Below are 18,004 nucleotides of genomic sequence, written 5' to 3'. Positions count from 1 at the left end.
GAGGAGAATGATAAGATATTGGTTCCTCCCCTAGTACTATGATGACTTGTGTACCGATTTATGTACGTAGAAAAATCTCTTCAAAAAGTGCACTTGTTTAATAACGTTTTACCACGTGTAACATTTGGGTTTTTAAATTGGTTAGGACCATTTTTACCGGTTAAATAGAGTTTAATCTTCTCACTTTACTTAATATTTTACTAGCATATGGGCACACACAAAGTGTGAGAAATTTTTTTTATTTTTGTTTTTGAAATAGGAGAGATGAAGAGAGTGATAGAGAATATAGGAGTGGGAGGTTTTTTTAATTTTTTTTATTTTTTAATAAGAGATATGCTAGAATTACATGTAAATAAGGTTTTGAAAAGAAAAAAACAGTAAAATTTGGTTGTGTGAAATTATATTTTTGCCTCATATTCAGTATCTGACCTTGAATCTGTGTACCAGAGATATCAAGAGTATTTTATGGACTTAAAACCGAGTTGCCTGAGATCCCAGCTAGATCTCAGGTGGCAGCTTCGGTAAAGAAGTAGAGAGATTTTATTGTATTTTCAAAATACAAACTGACACATCACGCATCATAATAAAAATGAAGAGAATGATAAGATATCGGTTCCTCCACTAGTACTATGATGACTTGTGTACCGATTTATGTACGTAGAAAAATCTCTTCAAAAATTGCACTTGTTTAATAACGCTTTACCCCGTGTAACATTCGGGTTTTTAAATTGGTTAGGACCATTTTTACCGGTTAAATAGAGTTTACTCTTCTCACTTTACTTAATATTTTACTAGCATATGGGCACACATAAAGTGTATGAAATTTTTTTTTTTTTTTTTTTTGAAATAGGAGAGAGGGAGAGAGTGATAGAGAATGTAGGAGTGGGAGGTTTTTTCTTTTTCTTTTTAATCAGAGATATGCTAGAATTACATGTAAATAAAGTTTTGAAAAAAAAAACAGTAAAATTTGGTTGTATGAAATTATATTTTTACCCTATATTTCTTATTCATGTCCCTTTTTAATTAAAATGTTAAATTAGTAATTTTATAAGATTTTAGTTGACAATTAGTATTTTATTAATTAGTAGAGATTATATTATTAAAAATAATAAAAAGTAGGTATATAAAAAATTGCCTTAAATTTTTTTTTTTGACTCATCTCTTGAAAAGGCAATTTTTTATCATTCCCAATAAACTAAAAAGACTGCTAGATCTTCTTTTTATCTCCTAATCAAGTGACTTCAGTACCACATTTTTACTTCTGATATACCTACATCAAATTTTATTTATTAATCTTCAATTTATTTGGGTCGAAATTGAACACGGGTGTAAGAAGTAAAAGAATATTTCCCGTCAGATGCTACTTTCTGAAAAACAACAAAAATCCAATCTTAACAGTTGGTATACATTGCCATTGGCTTATACACGTTCCGAATACAAAGGAACTCAGGCGAAATTTTTGCTCACCCCGTGGCGGGGGCACCAAAACTAGTTCACACCGCTAATGTAGTTCAATGGCGTAGATGTCAAAAGTTGTAGGGCAGACCAACCACTGAACACGCATTACGCATGGAATAATATTAGCGTTCGCCTAGTATGTAATAAGCAAAATTGCGGGGCTCCTAGAGCCCGACCCAGTATGAACGCCCGTTGCTGTTGTGAATCGGTGAACTGGAGGGTGATGCCACACACCACTCGTACCAAACCTGCATCAACATTCAGAGGCTTATTGTTCATATAAAACAAGAGAGATGCAGAAGCACCCTATTCTTCTGCTCAATATTATGCCTACGGACAATGGCCTCAAATCCTTGTAAACTAAAAACAGGATCGTCTTTTAACTGAGGTTAGTTTACTTTTTGTGTGCGTGACCCCGTTTTTTCTGCATTCCTTGTAAACAAGAAAGAATATTACCTTGGTAGGACTACAACACCGCCAAAAATGTACTTCAAGAGAAGCGCCAGGACTAAGCGCAATTGGTGTCCTTAGTGGGAAAAATATTGGGAACCTGAGGGTAAAGATAAACAGCACGTAAGCCATATAACTACCACACAAGTTTTAGCCATCACGTGTTTACCAATTATTGCATAACCATGAAAAAAGAACAGAACTAGGGGAGGAAATTCAACATTTTCTTCGAGAACTAAAATCGCAAAGAAAAGCAAGCACAATGATGACAAGCAGCAACCAAACAAGAAAAAGGATAGGACGGACTACATACCAGCTAAACATGTTTGGTGTTGATGTTGACGGTTCAATGCCAAGATGAACTTCTTTGTATAGTGTTGAATCAAAATACCCAGCGAATCCTGAAGGTGTAGAAAAGAGTAATTTTAGTGACCTGAAAAATAGGCCCAATGAATCAACAGTACAATCAAAGTAGAATTTAGTCATGTTAACAAAATGCAACGCACCGTCTTTTTCTTTCAAGACTATTATTCACCAAAACAAATACTATGAATATTAGTCACCTTAATAAAAAAACTATGCAACCACATACCGTGAATCATGGCTGAGCCAGTATCACTTGATATTCCAAACTGCAACTTTGTGTACCGGTTATTGCTTTTGTCAGTTGAGTGGTTTGGATGATCAAACGTGAACACCTAACAAAAAATCCAGTGTTCGTGACTAAATGATTGCTGAATAATGACTCCCAATAGAATCAAGTTCATATAATTATTATCAAATCAGTCCAGTGAGAAAACTCACAGGTTGAGGAGGAGCAAGTCTTGCAATGTTGTGCAATTTAACAACATAAGCAGTTTCGAAGTGTGCAATGTCTTTATGCGACTTAACCTGAAAAATAAAAACAATAATTTACAAAGGAATCCTCAAACACATAGAATTGAACATTTTTTGGCACAAAGACACGGGCATACATCATTGTAAAGCTTTGAAGCAGTCACCGGTTGGATAAAACTCGTGTACCTGAAAAGAGGCGCATAGGCTTTTTAGACACACTAATGGAGAAAGCTCCAAAAATAGCTTTCAAAATGATGTACTGATGTTGAACATTTAGTCACCATGAAATCTGGACACTATCAAGATTCACGACAAGATATCCCAATGTCAATACTGACTTTTGGAAAGATCATAACAGGGAAGCAACATTGATAAAAAAAATTAAAAAAAAAAAAAAAAAAACTACAAAATAAAGAAAAGTACACATACGATGAAGGTATTGAGATTCCATCATCCTTCAAAAGCCTCTGAGCTCCATCAAGGCACTCAGGAGACAGCTCGTTATCGCCAAAAGAACCCAACAATTCACTAACCTATTACACAATCAAAGGCATTATTATTAAGGAAACCCAGAAACAAAAATATGATTATTCATAAAATTACTTGCATACCAAAATGTCAGCTTTCTCCGGAGCATCCCAGTAACGCATATCACATGAAATTATGGTAACAATGTTTTCCCACCCCTCCAGTTTAACCAAGCTCTGCTCCAACAAACAGACACGTCAAAACAAAAAATGTGGATATGAAAAAACAAGGAAAGTCTGCTTCAAACAAATACCCACAAATAACATTTGTGTGTGTTAATGTACAGTATGATGAGTTGCACGTCCTAGAAACATTAATTTTACAACTTTAGAAAGAAACAAGATAAAGAGAGAATTTGCAACTCACATGAAGTGTAACAACTGCATTTGGATTTTTTTCAACAGCGTAGACTTTAAGATTGCGCCCAGTTTCTTCAGCTGCCTACAGATGAACAAGAGGAATGGGATCCACATCAATATGATCTGCCACATGTAATATCAAGTCTGAAGATAAACAACATGGTCCAAAAAGAAGTATGCAGAAGGAAGAGAAGGGCACCTGCAATGATGCCCTTACAAGAGGTCCACGTCCTGCTCCTACAACCATCAATACCTTGACACAAATGCAAATATCACATATGCAATGTTAGGATCTTTTGTCATCAAACTTAATAAAACACCATTCATGAGAAAACCAGGAAAGCAAAGTGACAAGTGGGCAGCATACGGTAGTTATTGACGATGCCTTGTCATCTGGAACCCTGTCCTGTAAAGCTTTACAAATTGCTCTTTGGTACTAACAAAGATAGAAACAAATTAATACAAATGTGAGCAACATAAAAACCACAGCCTCTAGCAATTATTTGACCCCATAGAAAAACTAGAGTAATTCGCATTACCATGTCTTCCTATTCATCAGAACCCAGTCCCTCCAAGAAGAAAAAGAAAAAGGAAAAACATACACAAAGAAAGTCCAATGTTTCGTTGATGTATTTAAATATGATTATGATTTAACTTAATTATACTGTTGAAGCGCAAATTGCATATTAGAAAATAACAATGTAAAAATATCTGAAAAGACTATTTATGCAGTTATTTGCAAATGCACGCGCATACCTGGATATATTTCATCGTGTCCTTCTCAAATGTCTCATAGGTTTGAGCCTCTAGATTATCCATGAGCGGCTGCATTAGAGTAGCAGAGTTAGCCTACCTTGGATTGGCATTACAAGAGGATGGAAAATCACTACATGTAAAAATGAAATGTAGGATTTTTTATTTCAACAAAAAGGAAAAGAGTGATTAAGGCATGTACTAACAAAAATATAATAATACAAGAGAGCACTTGGGAAATATACCGTACCTGTAAGGGTGACTGCAAGTAATCCCTGTAACCAATCTGCCATACGAGACTTAAATGGTCAGAAAGATTTTTAATAGCTGGGAAAAAAGTTCCACAATCCAAATTCATACCCACAGAGAAAGAAAGAGAGTGGGAGAGGGACCTCAAACCGTTCTTGCTCAGGAAGGGGATCCATCCTCTGGTAGAGATAGCCAACATAATCCAAATACGGTCTCAACGGATGTTTCTGGACACCTAGATGTCAAGAATAACATAAGACAACAGAACAAATGCAAATAAGGAACTCCACTTATATGGTCGGGGTAATGCCTTTATGAAAATACATTTTGTTAACTGAAAGTGTTTTCTTAGTCTAAAGTATCTTCTAGCTTGCCTCTTGATTTTTGTTCTGTATCAGCAAGATTAATAAATAAATGTTTTCCCATTACATTGTCCCTTCGTATTTGTATCTGATCTATATGAATCCTGAGGTTCAAAATCGAACAAAACTCATCTAGGAAATAAAAATAGCACTCTAAAAGACAATTTGAAGCTCTTGAAAAAGTTACATATATTGGCTTAGCTTTCCTGCCTCAAATAGTTCAATTACCTTACAAGTTTTAATGATGCAAGACAATGCACTTGTAAAACAGAAGTTAGGTCTTACCATCAACATTATTATCATTATCATTGGCAGCGATTTGTGAATTTAACTTGGGAAGACTATGCACTGGTTCTCCTGATAGAACTATCTGCAATTAAATTTTCCATGATGACAAAGATTAGCAAATATTGCATGAAGGTGACCATAAGATCTAAAACTAATGATGTCTATGAAGAATTTTTGCACCTACAAAATCATACTTAAATTGGAACTTATTTGAGATGGTAACTTCTGAGCAATAACCAAAGAAACAATTTGAAAAGAAGGTAAAAATAAAAAAAATGTTTAACCATGGGTTGTTTATGCTGCAATGCACAGAAATGGAGAACAAACTCCAACAGAACATAGAAAATACCATTGATAACGGCTTCATAAATACCTGTATAGAATGACTGAAAAACCCATGAACAAGCTTTTGGTGGCGCTTTGACAGACATGGATAGCCTCGGGCATTTGTTAGAAAGCACTGGCAATGAACAAGACCACTATTAGAAAATTACGCAACAATTGAACCAACAAGTAATCAACTTTCCCCAATACACTGACTAGCATTTAATACCTCAGTATTGAATATGGCTGCTCTAACAGATTCCCCAAACCAGCGTCCAAGAGAGTTTACAGAAGGTAGAGAACTCCTGAGGAAAAATGAAAGTTGTTCAGATAAAAAAAGAAAGATGAAAGTTAGTTCAGGCACAATGAAAACGAATAAACACAAATTACCCAAGTTATAAGAGAATGGTCATTGTTACACTTACAAAACATCAAGAGCAACTGATAACTGATTGTGATGTTCACATAGCAGACGAAATGAATTCCAAATCTCCCAAGAATCATCCTGCAAGGCAAAAAAAAGAGTTAAGAAAAATGAGCTTTATCATCTGGTATGTCAAATTGTCATTATTTTACTCACATAAAGAAGGCCACATTCATGCAGAAAGTTTAAGCCCCCTATAAGTTTGACTAACCTACTCAATGCACAATAAAAAAGAGGCAACTCTCCACACCTGACCTCTTTGGTATAAGACATCTAACAAGAAAGTCTGTACACAGACTACAAAAGAAGACTGAGTACTATACATCCCAACTTGTCATGCTTAAAATAGATTTAGCACAAAAGTTGTCATTTTGGAGGGTCAACCAGAGCCATATGCAACAGAGGTTGAAATTCCATGTATAGTGCAATATATATTGGCCAAGAGTCATGACATAAGTTGAAAAACCAGTCACTGGAAACTACAAGGTTCCACCAAAAGCAGGAAAAAATAATTATCAAAATGATAAACCTATTCTGAAAACTTATTAAGTAAGGACATCACTCACCGAGGTATCAGTGTTCACATCCATGGTTTCACTGTCTGACTTGACCAATGGAATCCGCAACCACAACTACAATAGAACATAACAAATGGAAAACTGAATGAGCTTCAAATGTGGATTACACAGAGGTCGAAATATGTAAACTGATTTGGATTAACAATGGTACCTGCATACTGCTTAGGCCCTGTAAAATCTGATTTACACATCTAGCATAATTAGCACAGGATTTCCCCCTTGGAACTGGAAGAAGGCATGCCTGCACCAACCAAAGGATGACAATTAAAGGCCAGCAAGAAAGTAAACTCAATAACCAATTTCCACAATCAATTATTAGCAAAGAACACAGAAAATTATTCAGCTTCGCATGTGGCCTATCAGATAGCAATTCAAATACTTCACAACAGTGCAGTTCCAATAAAATAAATAAACAAATTTCAATGCTATCAACCTGCAAGGACAAATGGGAAGCCCATGCTATCTCTTGCTTCAAAGTAGTTTCTGAATCGCACCGGAGGATCTCATCTTCTGAATCTAAGTCAATCCATGAGCTAACTTTTCCTGAATAAATTTAAATAATAAAAAAAAAACACTTTGAGCAGTCATAGGATACAAGGAAATATGTGGTTGAAAGGTAAACAGGACATAAGCTTATCCCATCACATTTAGTATTCTTCAGCCAAGATCTTAGTACAGGAAACATAAAACATAAGTTGAGTAAAGTCCATTAAATTACCAAGAGAAGACAATGTAACACAATAAAAGTCTAGAGAAGTACATACCCACGACATGACTGCTCCATTGAGAAGGACTCAAAACCAAGTCTGAGCCAGCAAATGGAGGAACACCAGATACACCACTGTCTTTTTGCATTAAACTTGGTCGATAAGCAGGATCCATCTACATCATGAAGTTGGAAAAAATATCACCACCCCTTGTCCAAGTTGTGGATCAAAGAAAGCGAAAGGGGAAAAGAATGATCATGCACATACAAAACACTTAGCAGTACAAACAATTTGTTGAGCAGAAGTCAGAAAATTAACACAACATGAATATGTAATGCATTTGACATCACACTCAATACCAAACAAGCAATAAGATAAAGACCTTTGTAGCTCAAAGGAAAGTCCTTATAGCCACCAAAGATAAGAAATACGAAGGTGTCACAAATTTAACAATGTAGTTAATAGCCTAAAGATGAAACCAGAGGTTACAGTTCATCATTAAAGACCACCAACAGAGCCTTACTTTCAGTGAGCTTACTGACCATTCACACAAAACAGAAGCCATCTCTGGCTATATGTGACTGGCTAATTAGCCACCATTTCCAAAGAAATTGCCCAAACGCCTATAAAACAAGTCGGTCAGACAACACATAAACATTAACTAAGAAATTCATACCCACAAATAATTGACAAGCAAATAATCAATATTTTCGATCATTTCAATTGGAAATTGATACTAATGTAGTTAGTGGCCGTAGACTGAAGCTCTAATGTCAGGAGCTGGACAAACATCAGTCACCAACGTGGCATTGCTATGGGTGAGCTTACTGACCATTCACACCAAAAAAGCAGCTGAAAGCTGATTATGTGACTGGCTAATTGGCCACCATACAAGAATTACTATAAAATAAAAATAAAAATAAAATAAAAAAGAAGAAGAAGAAAAGAAGCTTCAATTGACTATTTCGATCATTCTTCAACATAAACAACTATGCAAGTCGTACCAGCAAACAATTGACAAGTGAATTATCGACATTTCCAAAAATTTTAAGTCTAATTTGACACTAGTGTCGTTAGTGGCCGTAGAGTGAAGCTGCATAGTCGAGCAGGCGCACGAGCAACAGCCACCAACCCGGCATTGCTATCGGTGAGCTTACTGACCATTCGCATCAAAAGAGCAGCTGAAAAGCCGATTACGTGACTGGCTAATTGGCCACCATTTACCATACGAGCATTACAAAACACAAATTCCAATCAACTTTTCCAATCATTCCTCAAAATAAACAGAAGAATCAATTGAAATACGAAATTTGAAAAAAAATTGGGTGGAAAAAAAGAAAGAAAAAAAGAAGAGAAATGTACGGACCAGAGGAGCAATGACGAAATCGAAGGATCCATGCGAGAGATTGAAAGCGAGGACGTGGGGCATGTCATCGTTGAACTCCGTCTCCACGCCGCAGTACCGAGACTCGCTCTTGTCTCCAGCTCTTTCGCCGAGCGGCATTTTATTCCACCGACAGAGGAGGAGAGTGAGGAGAGTGAGGAGAGTGAGGAGTGTAGGGTTTTGGTGGGGTTTTTGATTTGATTTGATGTCAACGGAAATGGAGCTGCGTCTAAATAGGGTTTGCGGAACTTTAGGACTAGGGTTTTTGGGTACACGGGTCTAACTTTATACCCGTAACGGGTTAAATTGAATTTGGATTTGTGCCATGAAAAGCCCAGTGATGATCTGGGTTGTTATGGCCCAGCCCTACTGAACAAAAGCCCAATTATGTGTTTGATTTCTTATTGCACGCATGTCATAATCAGAACCATTGACATGATTACTAAACGATCAACATTTAATTTAATTGAAAATCGTTTGGTTTTCCATATTTATCAAATAACTGGGCGATTCATCTTGAAGATCCTAATAGTTACCAAAATTGTCAATTTGTTCGATACAGATGAATACCAACTACCAATTTGATTAATTTTTTTGCACGAATAATCTTTAAGATGTGATATAAGAAATAAATGAATTCAATTAACTCAAAACTAAGTAATATATTGCATCTTGAAAAACCTTAGCCCTGCCAACGAAATTTGGTAGTAAGCCAAGTTGTGAACTAGTCCATTAAAATGAAGATGCAAACCGTTATACTTGTTTTCTTAATTACCAAATTATTGGCTCATTTAAATTTTTTTTTAAAATAACTAAAAACGCTTTTGACAAAAGTGATTTTTAATTGGAAAAGCATTTAAGTACTTTTTGAAAAAACATCGGATATATACTTCTTGCAAAAAACTCTTTGATTTCAAAACTATTTTCACCAAAATTGCCTAAAATCATTTTAAAAGAATTACAAAAGAACCCTATACCAATAAAGTATCCAGCCATTTAAAATTCATTCACCAAAAAGCAACTACTAACTAGTGGAAAGAAAATTGGAGGAAAATTTTAATGACGTCGAATTAAAAAGTTCTTCATGCTTCATCTTACCAAACCCACAACCACAAAGAGACTGTACCGAACAATCTTGAATCGTATCTACATGCATTTTCACTACATGAAGTTGCTCGACACGCGAGCTTATGAATATAGATATGAACGGAAGAGTACGTAACAGACATCCCAGCGGCTCCTTTCGACGCCAGCACACTTCAAGCACTTCCTTTAATATTGGCATGTCCATCGAAATCGATTGCAGAAATCTGTCCATATTCACCCTTGACATCCTTTTCAGTCTCCTCAAAATAGTCCTCTCGTGCATTGTCAGCTAACATCAGGGCCACCAACCAAAAGAGCGATGCGTCAAGGGACACGAAAGCACCCCCACCAAGGAGACCGGTCTTAGCAGTTGGGCATTTTGTTTGGAGATTGTGATGAACCTTTCTTGAGTGATGAAGTTGCTCGGTTACTGTAGGCCATAGCAACAGAGCTGCAGCTAGTCCTGCTGTAAGCCTGTGTAATCGCACCACACCCAACGCAACATAATTAGACAAGAGGGTAGAGCAGCCTTTTATGGCCATACTTTGGTGGCGTTAACGGTATTTAAATTGTATAGCTACTCTAACGCAGAAGATGCATTCTACGTCACATAAAGCTAACAGATCCAGAAATTCTATATGAACAACAATTTCATATAGGCAATGAAAAGCATGATGACTCATCAGCGTCATAACGGTAGAACTGGTCAGAGTTCAAAATCTAACATAGATATATGCACAAATGTGACGTACAGAAAGAACACTCACAGAGAAATGTTGAAGAATATGACGAAACTAGTGCTTCGGAACAAAGCAGCTTGTGGAAGGGACTTCCCCTTGTATGGGTAAAACAATGACAAGAACCCAGCAACTGTAGATACCAGGAGGAAAGCAAAAGACAGATACCCAAAGACAACTGATGGATCTGAAGGATACTTGCAGATCACAACATCTTTCCCAACCATAGGAGTTCCAGCTGCTGGCTGTCAAGAGGTCAAAAACAAAGCATCCAGTTAATGAAAGGAAATATACACTTTTTTTTTTTTGCCACTACGATTAAGCACCATCTACATTTTTTTTTTTTTTTAACACTTGATGACATGGTTCCGCTTCGTGAAGACACATCGAAAGGGAACATTGAAGATGACTTATGTAGAATATCATGGCTAAACTTTTGACACATCACATTCACTTAAGAATATGGTTCCCAAATTGCAAGTTGAGTAAAATTTACAGAAGAAGACCCCCTCAAAAACGATGATTCTTCCCTTTATTCGGGAAGATATTCTAATTTAATCAAAACTAAACAGCGGGAGCGGGATTCAAACTACTCAGTCCCCTACCACAAAAATCACCAATTTTACACAACAAAGCATTCATCAGGCCATAACTTTACAATCTTATCCTCACATGAACATGTTAGGAATGCGGATTACCTTCTTGTTTTCAGCAATAACTCCGAATATGAACGAGAGAACACCGAAAAGTGCCACTGTCAGAGACATCTGCTTCACGGTCACACCCATAGTCGCAAAATCACCAGCACCCTGACATCAAAACATAAAATATTCAAATTAGTATAAAATATTTCAAATTTTACTGATTTGAAACCAAAATTCAAAAAATAAAAAACAAAATCAACATAAACTCGACCAAATCAAAATTGAACCAAAACCCAATTAACCTTTGAGAAACGAGGTGGGGAATTGAATCGAATTCCGAACCAATTTTACAGAGGGAAATGAAATTATCCCCTTCTCTCTCTCTAATTTTCTCTCTCTAGGGCCGCTTGGTGGGATTGGGATTCTCCGTCTGAGGGAATCAGAATCCAGAGAAATCGCCGAATGGGGGATTTTTAATTGTCTCTTACCTATTTATTCGGAAGATTCCAAAAAAAAAAAAACACGAGTCAACCGAAGCGGTCCTGGAATCCCTCTTTTTTATCCCGTGCCAGCTGAGCTGTGTAGGAGAGAGAGAGAGAGAGAGAGAGAGAGAGAGAGAGAGAGAGTTTACCTTTCAGACTACTCGTCTGGCGCGTTCGCTTCTAACTGTACGCACTGTACAGAACGGCACCGTATGAATCTGGACGAATACGGCCCAAGGTTAGTCTCCTGTGGGACCCGAATGGTTAGTTTTGGAAAATAGTGATCGATGATGTTGATGAGGATCGGACGGTCGGAATGTCGTGAAAATTGTGGGAAGTTTTTTATTTCTGTTATTTTTGGAATTGCTTTATATTTTAGGATTCTAAAATTCTAGATTGCGTACTGGATGTTGAATCATGAATGTCAATTTGGCAAGATTCGTAATTAAAAAATGTATGGATGGAGATTCATTGTGATCAACGTTATGAAATGATGTTATGTACAGTTTAATATCGTACATTGTTTGATAAAAAATCATCAATAACAAGTAATTTATTAATTGTCATGGTAAGCTATTATTACTTATTATTTTGAAAAAAAAAATAATAATGCTAGCTGATTAATTATTATTCAAAATATGTTCTTTTCACTTAGTTAGAAAGGGTGGGCATTTAGTGGTTTAGCTCGGATTGGGCTCCAATCTGTTCGCAAATCTAATAGAGTTGGGTTGGCGTTGTTGAAACACATTATCACTCAAACAAATAGGCAACCAACCTACCATATTATTTTTTGCCGTGTTCCACCTATTGGGCTTAATTATTGTTTTCATATTTTTAATGTAAGTATGAGTGAAAAATATTGAAGACTCGTATTATATTAGGTTCAATCATGTAAATTCAATGTTGTAAATCACTACATGTTACTTAACATTAAATCATCACCATTCAAATCATACACTAATGCGCTAAGAATTGTTGAATCTTACATATATATATATATATATATATATATATATATGTCTATATAATAGACATGTGTGTTTAAGAAGTGTTGATTGTGGGTGACTCAATTTCAATCGGGTTATTATAATATATTCAACCTAACCAAACTCAATCTATTCTAGTTGGATTGGTCGGTTGACCAACTAAAATGCACACTCCTAATTAGAGCATGCCTTTTTTTTATTTTTATTTTTTATAATAACTTGGACATACCATTACATCTTGGACCAATAATACAATAATATGAATAAAGTTATTTACAAAGTGTTATATCATTGTCACGTCTTTAGCTCGCATACACAAATGTGAGTAGTTCACATACATAAATGCAAGTACAACTCATTTATATGAATGCGAGTAAAATATATATATTTGTGATAAACTCGATGTCTGAATCTATCACTCAATCATGGTAGTGTAAGTTGGCCGTTAACAGTGATCTAACAAACACAAAAGGATGAACAACTTGTCTACATAAAGAATCATCACAATCTTTAGCAGTAAACTACCAACACGGAACAACAAAATGAAATCAATATCTAACACTACATCCAAGTTTCAAATAAACAATGCGCTAGAAAATGTAATTTTCTTAAACAAAAACATCTTAATCATTAAGCAATAGCCTGCCGGCAGAGATATAATTAGAGAATCTCCAATTTTTTAGCCTAAACCGATATATCCAAAAACATGCCTACAAATATGTTTTCAAATTCCAACTTTCTGGTAAAGTTTTAGGTGACGAAACTCTCTTTGAGCGACGGGTTTTGTATGACCAATTTTTCTCAATAAACTTCTGTCGGCTAAAGTTTTAAGCGACGAAACCACCCTTGACCCGACAAAAAATTTCTGTCCAACAAGGTGTTCTTTTTTTTTTTTTTTTTGTTGAAAAGTAAAATGCCACCATTTAAACAGAAAATTGAAATGAAAAAAAAAAATGCAGCAATTCTCTTATGCTCGAATCTCTCTACTTAAAAAAAAATGCTATTGATGTTACTTTTTTCATGGAATAATCATTTTGAACAGGAAACAAAAATAAACCAAAGCGAAAAACAAATGCGAGGTAAGATTGATATACATACGTCGTAGAATCTCCCAAGAATTGGATATTTCTTTATCTCTAGATGCATCGATCAGCCACTCACATGCAAAACAGCATTTCTTTAAAACTTTGCATTTCTTAATTAATTTTTAATTCTAATATATAAACGTATTTTCCCAAGAATTGGGATTATTTAGATGTCCACAAGAATTGAGTGACTTGAGTCTTTAGTGGTAGTTCATCACAATTATCAAAGCAAATAATGGCCAAGAGAAGTTAAGACTTTGCATTGCTTCCTCCTGCTTTTTAGCATCACACATTTGACCCTTTTACGTTATGTACCACTAGCCTTCTTATACATACATACACGTGTGACAATTGATCTTTTTCTGTAATTTAAAAGTTAAGTTTTATTTTTGTTTTAGATCTAATTACATTTTTTTTTATAAAAACTTCAAAAACAAAGGAAGATTAATTAACATTTAAAACATGTAAAATTACTATTTGGGTAAATTACATTTTGCACCCTCAAGTTTGGGTGCAATTACAACTTCTTACAACATTTTTAAAACATTTCAATTTCATAACTTTACTATTATTTCATTTCAATTTCGTACAACCGTCTCAATTTCTGTTAGATTTTCAGTTATCTGCTTATGTGGATCTCATGGGGCCCATATACATGTGACACGTGGATTAAAAATTAATAAAATAATTTTTAATTATAGAAGGGCTCTCTCCTTCTTCTCCAACCCACCATTTCCTTACTCTCTCTCTCTCTCTCTCTCTCTTCTTCTCTTGGTCTTCGCCCACCCCTTACTCCTCTCCGCCTCACCCAATTTTGCTTGCATAATGACACTGTTGCACCACTTCTTCACCCACTGCTACCTCGAGATTTCAGGCTTTCAGGATTTTTTGGGATGTGGTTGATCTGCCTACGTTGCTGAAGTTGCTCAGGCGACCTCACTGCACCACCGCTCGCCGCCACTACCAACGGCCAAATGGCTATAGACGCTCAAAAAAGACTAGGGGTCCAAAAGCACGAAATCATGAGCCAAGAAAGGAAGAAAATCAATAATTCAAAAGAAATGCATAGTCTTATTCTCTGCAAAGTGTTTAGGGTTGCGATTTTGCAGAAAAAATGAAAGAGGTTGTGATTTTGGTGGTGGAAGGCATGAGGGACGAACAAAGAGGGAAGCGGGTGCGGATGGCCGAGGATTTCCTTCTCCCCAATGGCTTAGATCTCAACGCTACGTCAAATTTGGGGTCTCTAAATTGGTTAGCTCTGCGATTTCAGTTTCCGGCAAAGATAAATGGGCTTTGGTCGGAGTGGTTAGGGAGAGAAAGGGGAGGAGGATGCTGTCGACTTTGCCTTGGAAAATAGGGTCCAAGACAGGGCTTTTCAATTCAAGGGCTTGGGGTTTGAAAATCACCAAGCAAAAACTTACGCTTTGTTCTATGAGGAACATTGGGTCGTGGTGGTTTGACATCGATGGGGAACAGAGGTAGAGCCGTTGTCTGAGTCATCTGGGTACGTCGAGTCATCAGAAAATAAGATGAAAAGTGGTTGTAGGCATTGAGTTTAGGGTTGGAGATTTTTAGAGAGAGAAATGAGTGAGAGAGATAAGTGGGGTTATTTTGTTTAATTTAGTTTTTTTTAATTGATTTGTAATGTTTAATTGTTTTTATTTGCCAAGTTATAAAAATATATGGATTTTATATTTTCCACGTCAGCACTTAACGATCAAATTAACGGTTTGACTAACGGATGTATGCGATTGTAATTAAATGATAAGTCAATATATGTGACTAAAATGTTTTAAAGATGTTGTATGAGATTACAATTGCACTAAAACATGAAGGGGTAAAATGTAATTTACCCTTACTATTTTGTCTCGATAGTTCATTATTCTTCTCTATTAAAGTGAGAACATTATAGGGATATCGAAAGCTTCACCATTTTTATTTGATAACAAATAAACTAAGAAAGGAATGTTGCAAGCCTAATTGATTGAACTATTCCAAGGGAATAGAGAGGGGGAGGCTAGCGGCAAGAGAGAGAAGAGAAAAAGTTCATTGTGAGGTGTGTTGTATTTCACCCCATTGTGCCTTTATTTATAGCAGTATGATAGGTTAAATCTTTACCCTAATAGGATCACAACTCTAATAGGACAATATCTACTAAAAAGAATATTTCAAGATATCCCTAGATACACAAGGATTTACACAATCACATTCCTATTCTAAATATGACTGCAGTATTCCCTTTTGAGTGTGTAAATACTCAAACAAAACTTTGCATCAAATCTTCAGTAGTTGAGATAGAACAGTTGATGAAGTCATCGGCACAACGGGCGAATGCAAGTCTCAAATTTAAAGAAAGTATGCATTGGTAGTAAAACTCACAAAACCTTGCTATGGTAAAACTGAGAAGTATGCATAGACTAAAACAAACATATAAAACAAATGTCATAAGGGATGAAAATAGTGAACTCAACGGAGTATGATTATCCCAGAATGGGTGCCTCAAAATCTCATTAGGTAGCAAAAACCCAGTGGGAAAAATGCTCCTAATCGTAGGAAAAAGAGTATATTAAGATCAAGTGAGTATGCTTCTGGATACTCCCCCATGAGCTAGACATAACTTCCAAATAAGAGAACTAGAAGCAATTCAACTTAGATAATTTACGCATACTGATTCCTTGGATGAGCTTCTTAAAAGTGGACTTGGGCAATGACTTGGTGAAAAGATCGGCCAGGTTGTCCTGTGAACGGATTTGCTTGACTTCAATGTTCTGATGCTGTTGTTGTTGGTAAGAGTAAAAGAACTTTGACGTTATGTGTTTTGTGTTGTCTCCCTTGATGTATCCATTCTTTAACTGCTCGATATATGCTGCATTATCTTCAAAGATCGTCGTAGGAAGGTCAACAACAAAAGTAAGACCACTAATGCATCAGATATATTCCTTGACTACTCTCAACCAAAAGCACTCACGCGAGGCTTCATGCAAGGTGAGAATCTCTGCATTTTTCGAAAAAGTCGCAACTAACTTTTGCTTAGTAGACCTCCAAGATATAGCAGTGTCTCCAATGGTAAAGACATAACCCGTTTGAAAATGTGTCTATGTGGGTCAGACAGATATCCAGCATCTGCGTAACCAACAAGAGGGGAATCAACCTGATGACCGAGGGGGGAGGTGACTCCTCTCGAGGATTCATGGGTGTAAAACAAGTCTAAATCCGTCATATCCTTAAGGTAGCAGAAAATGTCTTTAACACCATTTCAGTGTCTGTGTGTAGGCGCATTGTTATATCTAACTAAAAGATTAACAACAAAGGAGATGTCGGGTCTAGTGCATTGAGCTAAGTACAATAAAGTACCAATTGTACTTAATTATGGAGCTTTAGGCTTCAAAATCTCTTCCTCATCCTTATTGGGACAGAAGGGATCTCGTTTACCATCTAGAGTCCGAATGACTATAGGAGTAATTGAAGGCTTCACTTTATCCCCATTAAAACGTCATAACACCTTTTGGTTGTAGTTCAATTGATGTACTATGATTTTATCCAAACAATGCTCGATCTCCAGGTTGAGACAATATCGAGTTTTCCCAAGATTTTTCATCTCAATTTTCGATTTCAAGTGAACAACAATTTCCTCAAGCTCTGCGGGAGTTTCGATGAGGTTCATGTCGTCGACATAAACCACAACGATCGCTAATCTGGAATAACACTTATGAGCATAGTTCATTGTTCACATAACCTTAACTTGTCAAATATTCACTCAGACGGTTATACCACATCCACTTGGATTGTTTCAATCCGTAGAGTGATTTCCTCAATCTAATCGAGAGAGTGTTCCATGGTCTAGAACTATTTGAACCAGTCAATGGAAGTCCTTCTGAAACTCTCATGTAGATTTCCGTATCTAGATCCCCATAGAAAGATGCAATTACCACGTCCATAAGCTGCATATTTAGTTTTTCGGAAAACTACCAAACTGATAAGGTAGCGGAACGTTCCATTATGGGGGAATACGTCTCCTTATAATCAATCCTAGGGTGTTGAGAGAAGCTTTGGGTTACGAGGCATACTTCGTATCGCACTATTTCATTATTCTCATTACTCTTCTTCACAAAAACCTACTTGTAGCCCATGGGCTTCATATATGGTGGAGTAGAAGCTACAGACCCAAACACCTTACGTTTCACAAGCGAATCGAGTTCCACATGGGTTACTTGTTTCCAATTTGACCAATCTATTCTACGTTGATATTCATCAACGGAACGTGGTTCAATGTCATCGTTAAG

General features: G+C 36.3%; 2 protein-coding genes across 3 annotated transcripts; both read right to left on the bottom strand.

Moving 5' to 3' along the window:
* Positions 1 to 1,329: 1,329 nt before the first annotated feature.
* LOC137717414 (protein arginine N-methyltransferase 1.5) lies at positions 1,330 to 8,862 on the bottom strand. 2 transcript variants are annotated; one of them, XM_068456780.1, is made up of 23 exons: positions 8,684 to 8,862; positions 7,375 to 7,492; positions 7,044 to 7,153; positions 6,762 to 6,851; positions 6,599 to 6,664; positions 6,034 to 6,113; positions 5,838 to 5,913; positions 5,658 to 5,744; positions 5,282 to 5,366; positions 4,778 to 4,869; positions 4,636 to 4,671; positions 4,389 to 4,457; positions 4,000 to 4,068; positions 3,832 to 3,885; positions 3,640 to 3,714; positions 3,357 to 3,449; positions 3,175 to 3,278; positions 2,883 to 2,931; positions 2,713 to 2,799; positions 2,501 to 2,606; positions 2,222 to 2,309; positions 1,915 to 2,008; positions 1,330 to 1,706 (listed from the first exon to the last, which is right to left on the bottom strand). In XM_068456780.1, exons 1-23 carry the CDS (start codon positions 8,819 to 8,821, stop codon positions 1,623 to 1,625), a joined length of 1,950 nt encoding a protein of 649 aa, XP_068312881.1. In that variant the 5' UTR covers positions 8,822 to 8,862; the 3' UTR covers positions 1,330 to 1,622. The 2 variants fall into 2 exon arrangements, with proteins under 2 accessions (XP_068312881.1, XP_068312882.1); XM_068456781.1 differs by lacking the exons at positions 1,330 to 1,706; positions 1,915 to 2,008 and having other exon boundaries at positions 2,220 to 2,341.
* Positions 8,863 to 9,744: 882 nt separating this feature from the next.
* LOC137718020 (uncharacterized) lies at positions 9,745 to 11,613 on the bottom strand. Its single transcript, XM_068457542.1, has 4 exons — positions 11,471 to 11,613; positions 11,223 to 11,333; positions 10,555 to 10,769; positions 9,745 to 10,261 (listed from the first exon to the last, which is right to left on the bottom strand). The coding sequence occupies exons 2-4, from the start codon at positions 11,310 to 11,312 to the stop codon at positions 9,961 to 9,963; spliced, it is 606 nt and encodes a 201-aa protein (XP_068313643.1). The 5' UTR covers positions 11,313 to 11,333; positions 11,471 to 11,613; the 3' UTR covers positions 9,745 to 9,960.
* Between the last annotated feature and the right edge of the window lie 6,391 nt (positions 11,614 to 18,004).

The sequence above is a fragment of the Pyrus communis genome, chromosome 15 (assembly GCF_963583255.1).
Source record: "Pyrus communis chromosome 15, drPyrComm1.1, whole genome shotgun sequence".
NCBI lineage: Eukaryota > Viridiplantae > Streptophyta > Magnoliopsida > Rosales > Rosaceae > Pyrus > Pyrus communis.
This window is presented reverse-complemented; position numbering and strand designations above follow the sequence as displayed.

Bases quoted from the DNA above. Each gene is read 5' to 3' on its own strand.
- LOC137717414 (XM_068456780.1), bottom strand. From the start codon at position 8,821: ATGCCGCTCGGCGAAAGAGCTGGAGACAAGAGCGAGTCTCGGTACTGC. The intron at 4,458-4,635 runs GTACGGTATATT...ACTCTAATGCAG, and splicing joins ACTTGCAGTCACCCTTACAG to CCGCTCATGGATAATCTAGA. The intron at 4,069-4,388 runs GTATGCGCGTGC...TATCTTTGTTAG, and splicing joins ACACGATGAAATATATCCAG to TACCAAAGAGCAATTTGTAA.
- LOC137718020 (XM_068457542.1), bottom strand. From the start codon at position 11,312: ATGGGTGTGACCGTGAAGCAGATGTCTCTGACAGTGGCACTTTTCGGT. The intron at 10,770-11,222 runs GTAATCCGCATT...ACCTCTTGACAG, and splicing joins TTATTGCTGAAAACAAGAAG to CCAGCAGCTGGAACTCCTAT. The intron at 10,262-10,554 runs GTGAGTGTTCTT...GCGATTACACAG, and splicing joins ATATTCTTCAACATTTCTCT to GCTTACAGCAGGACTAGCTG.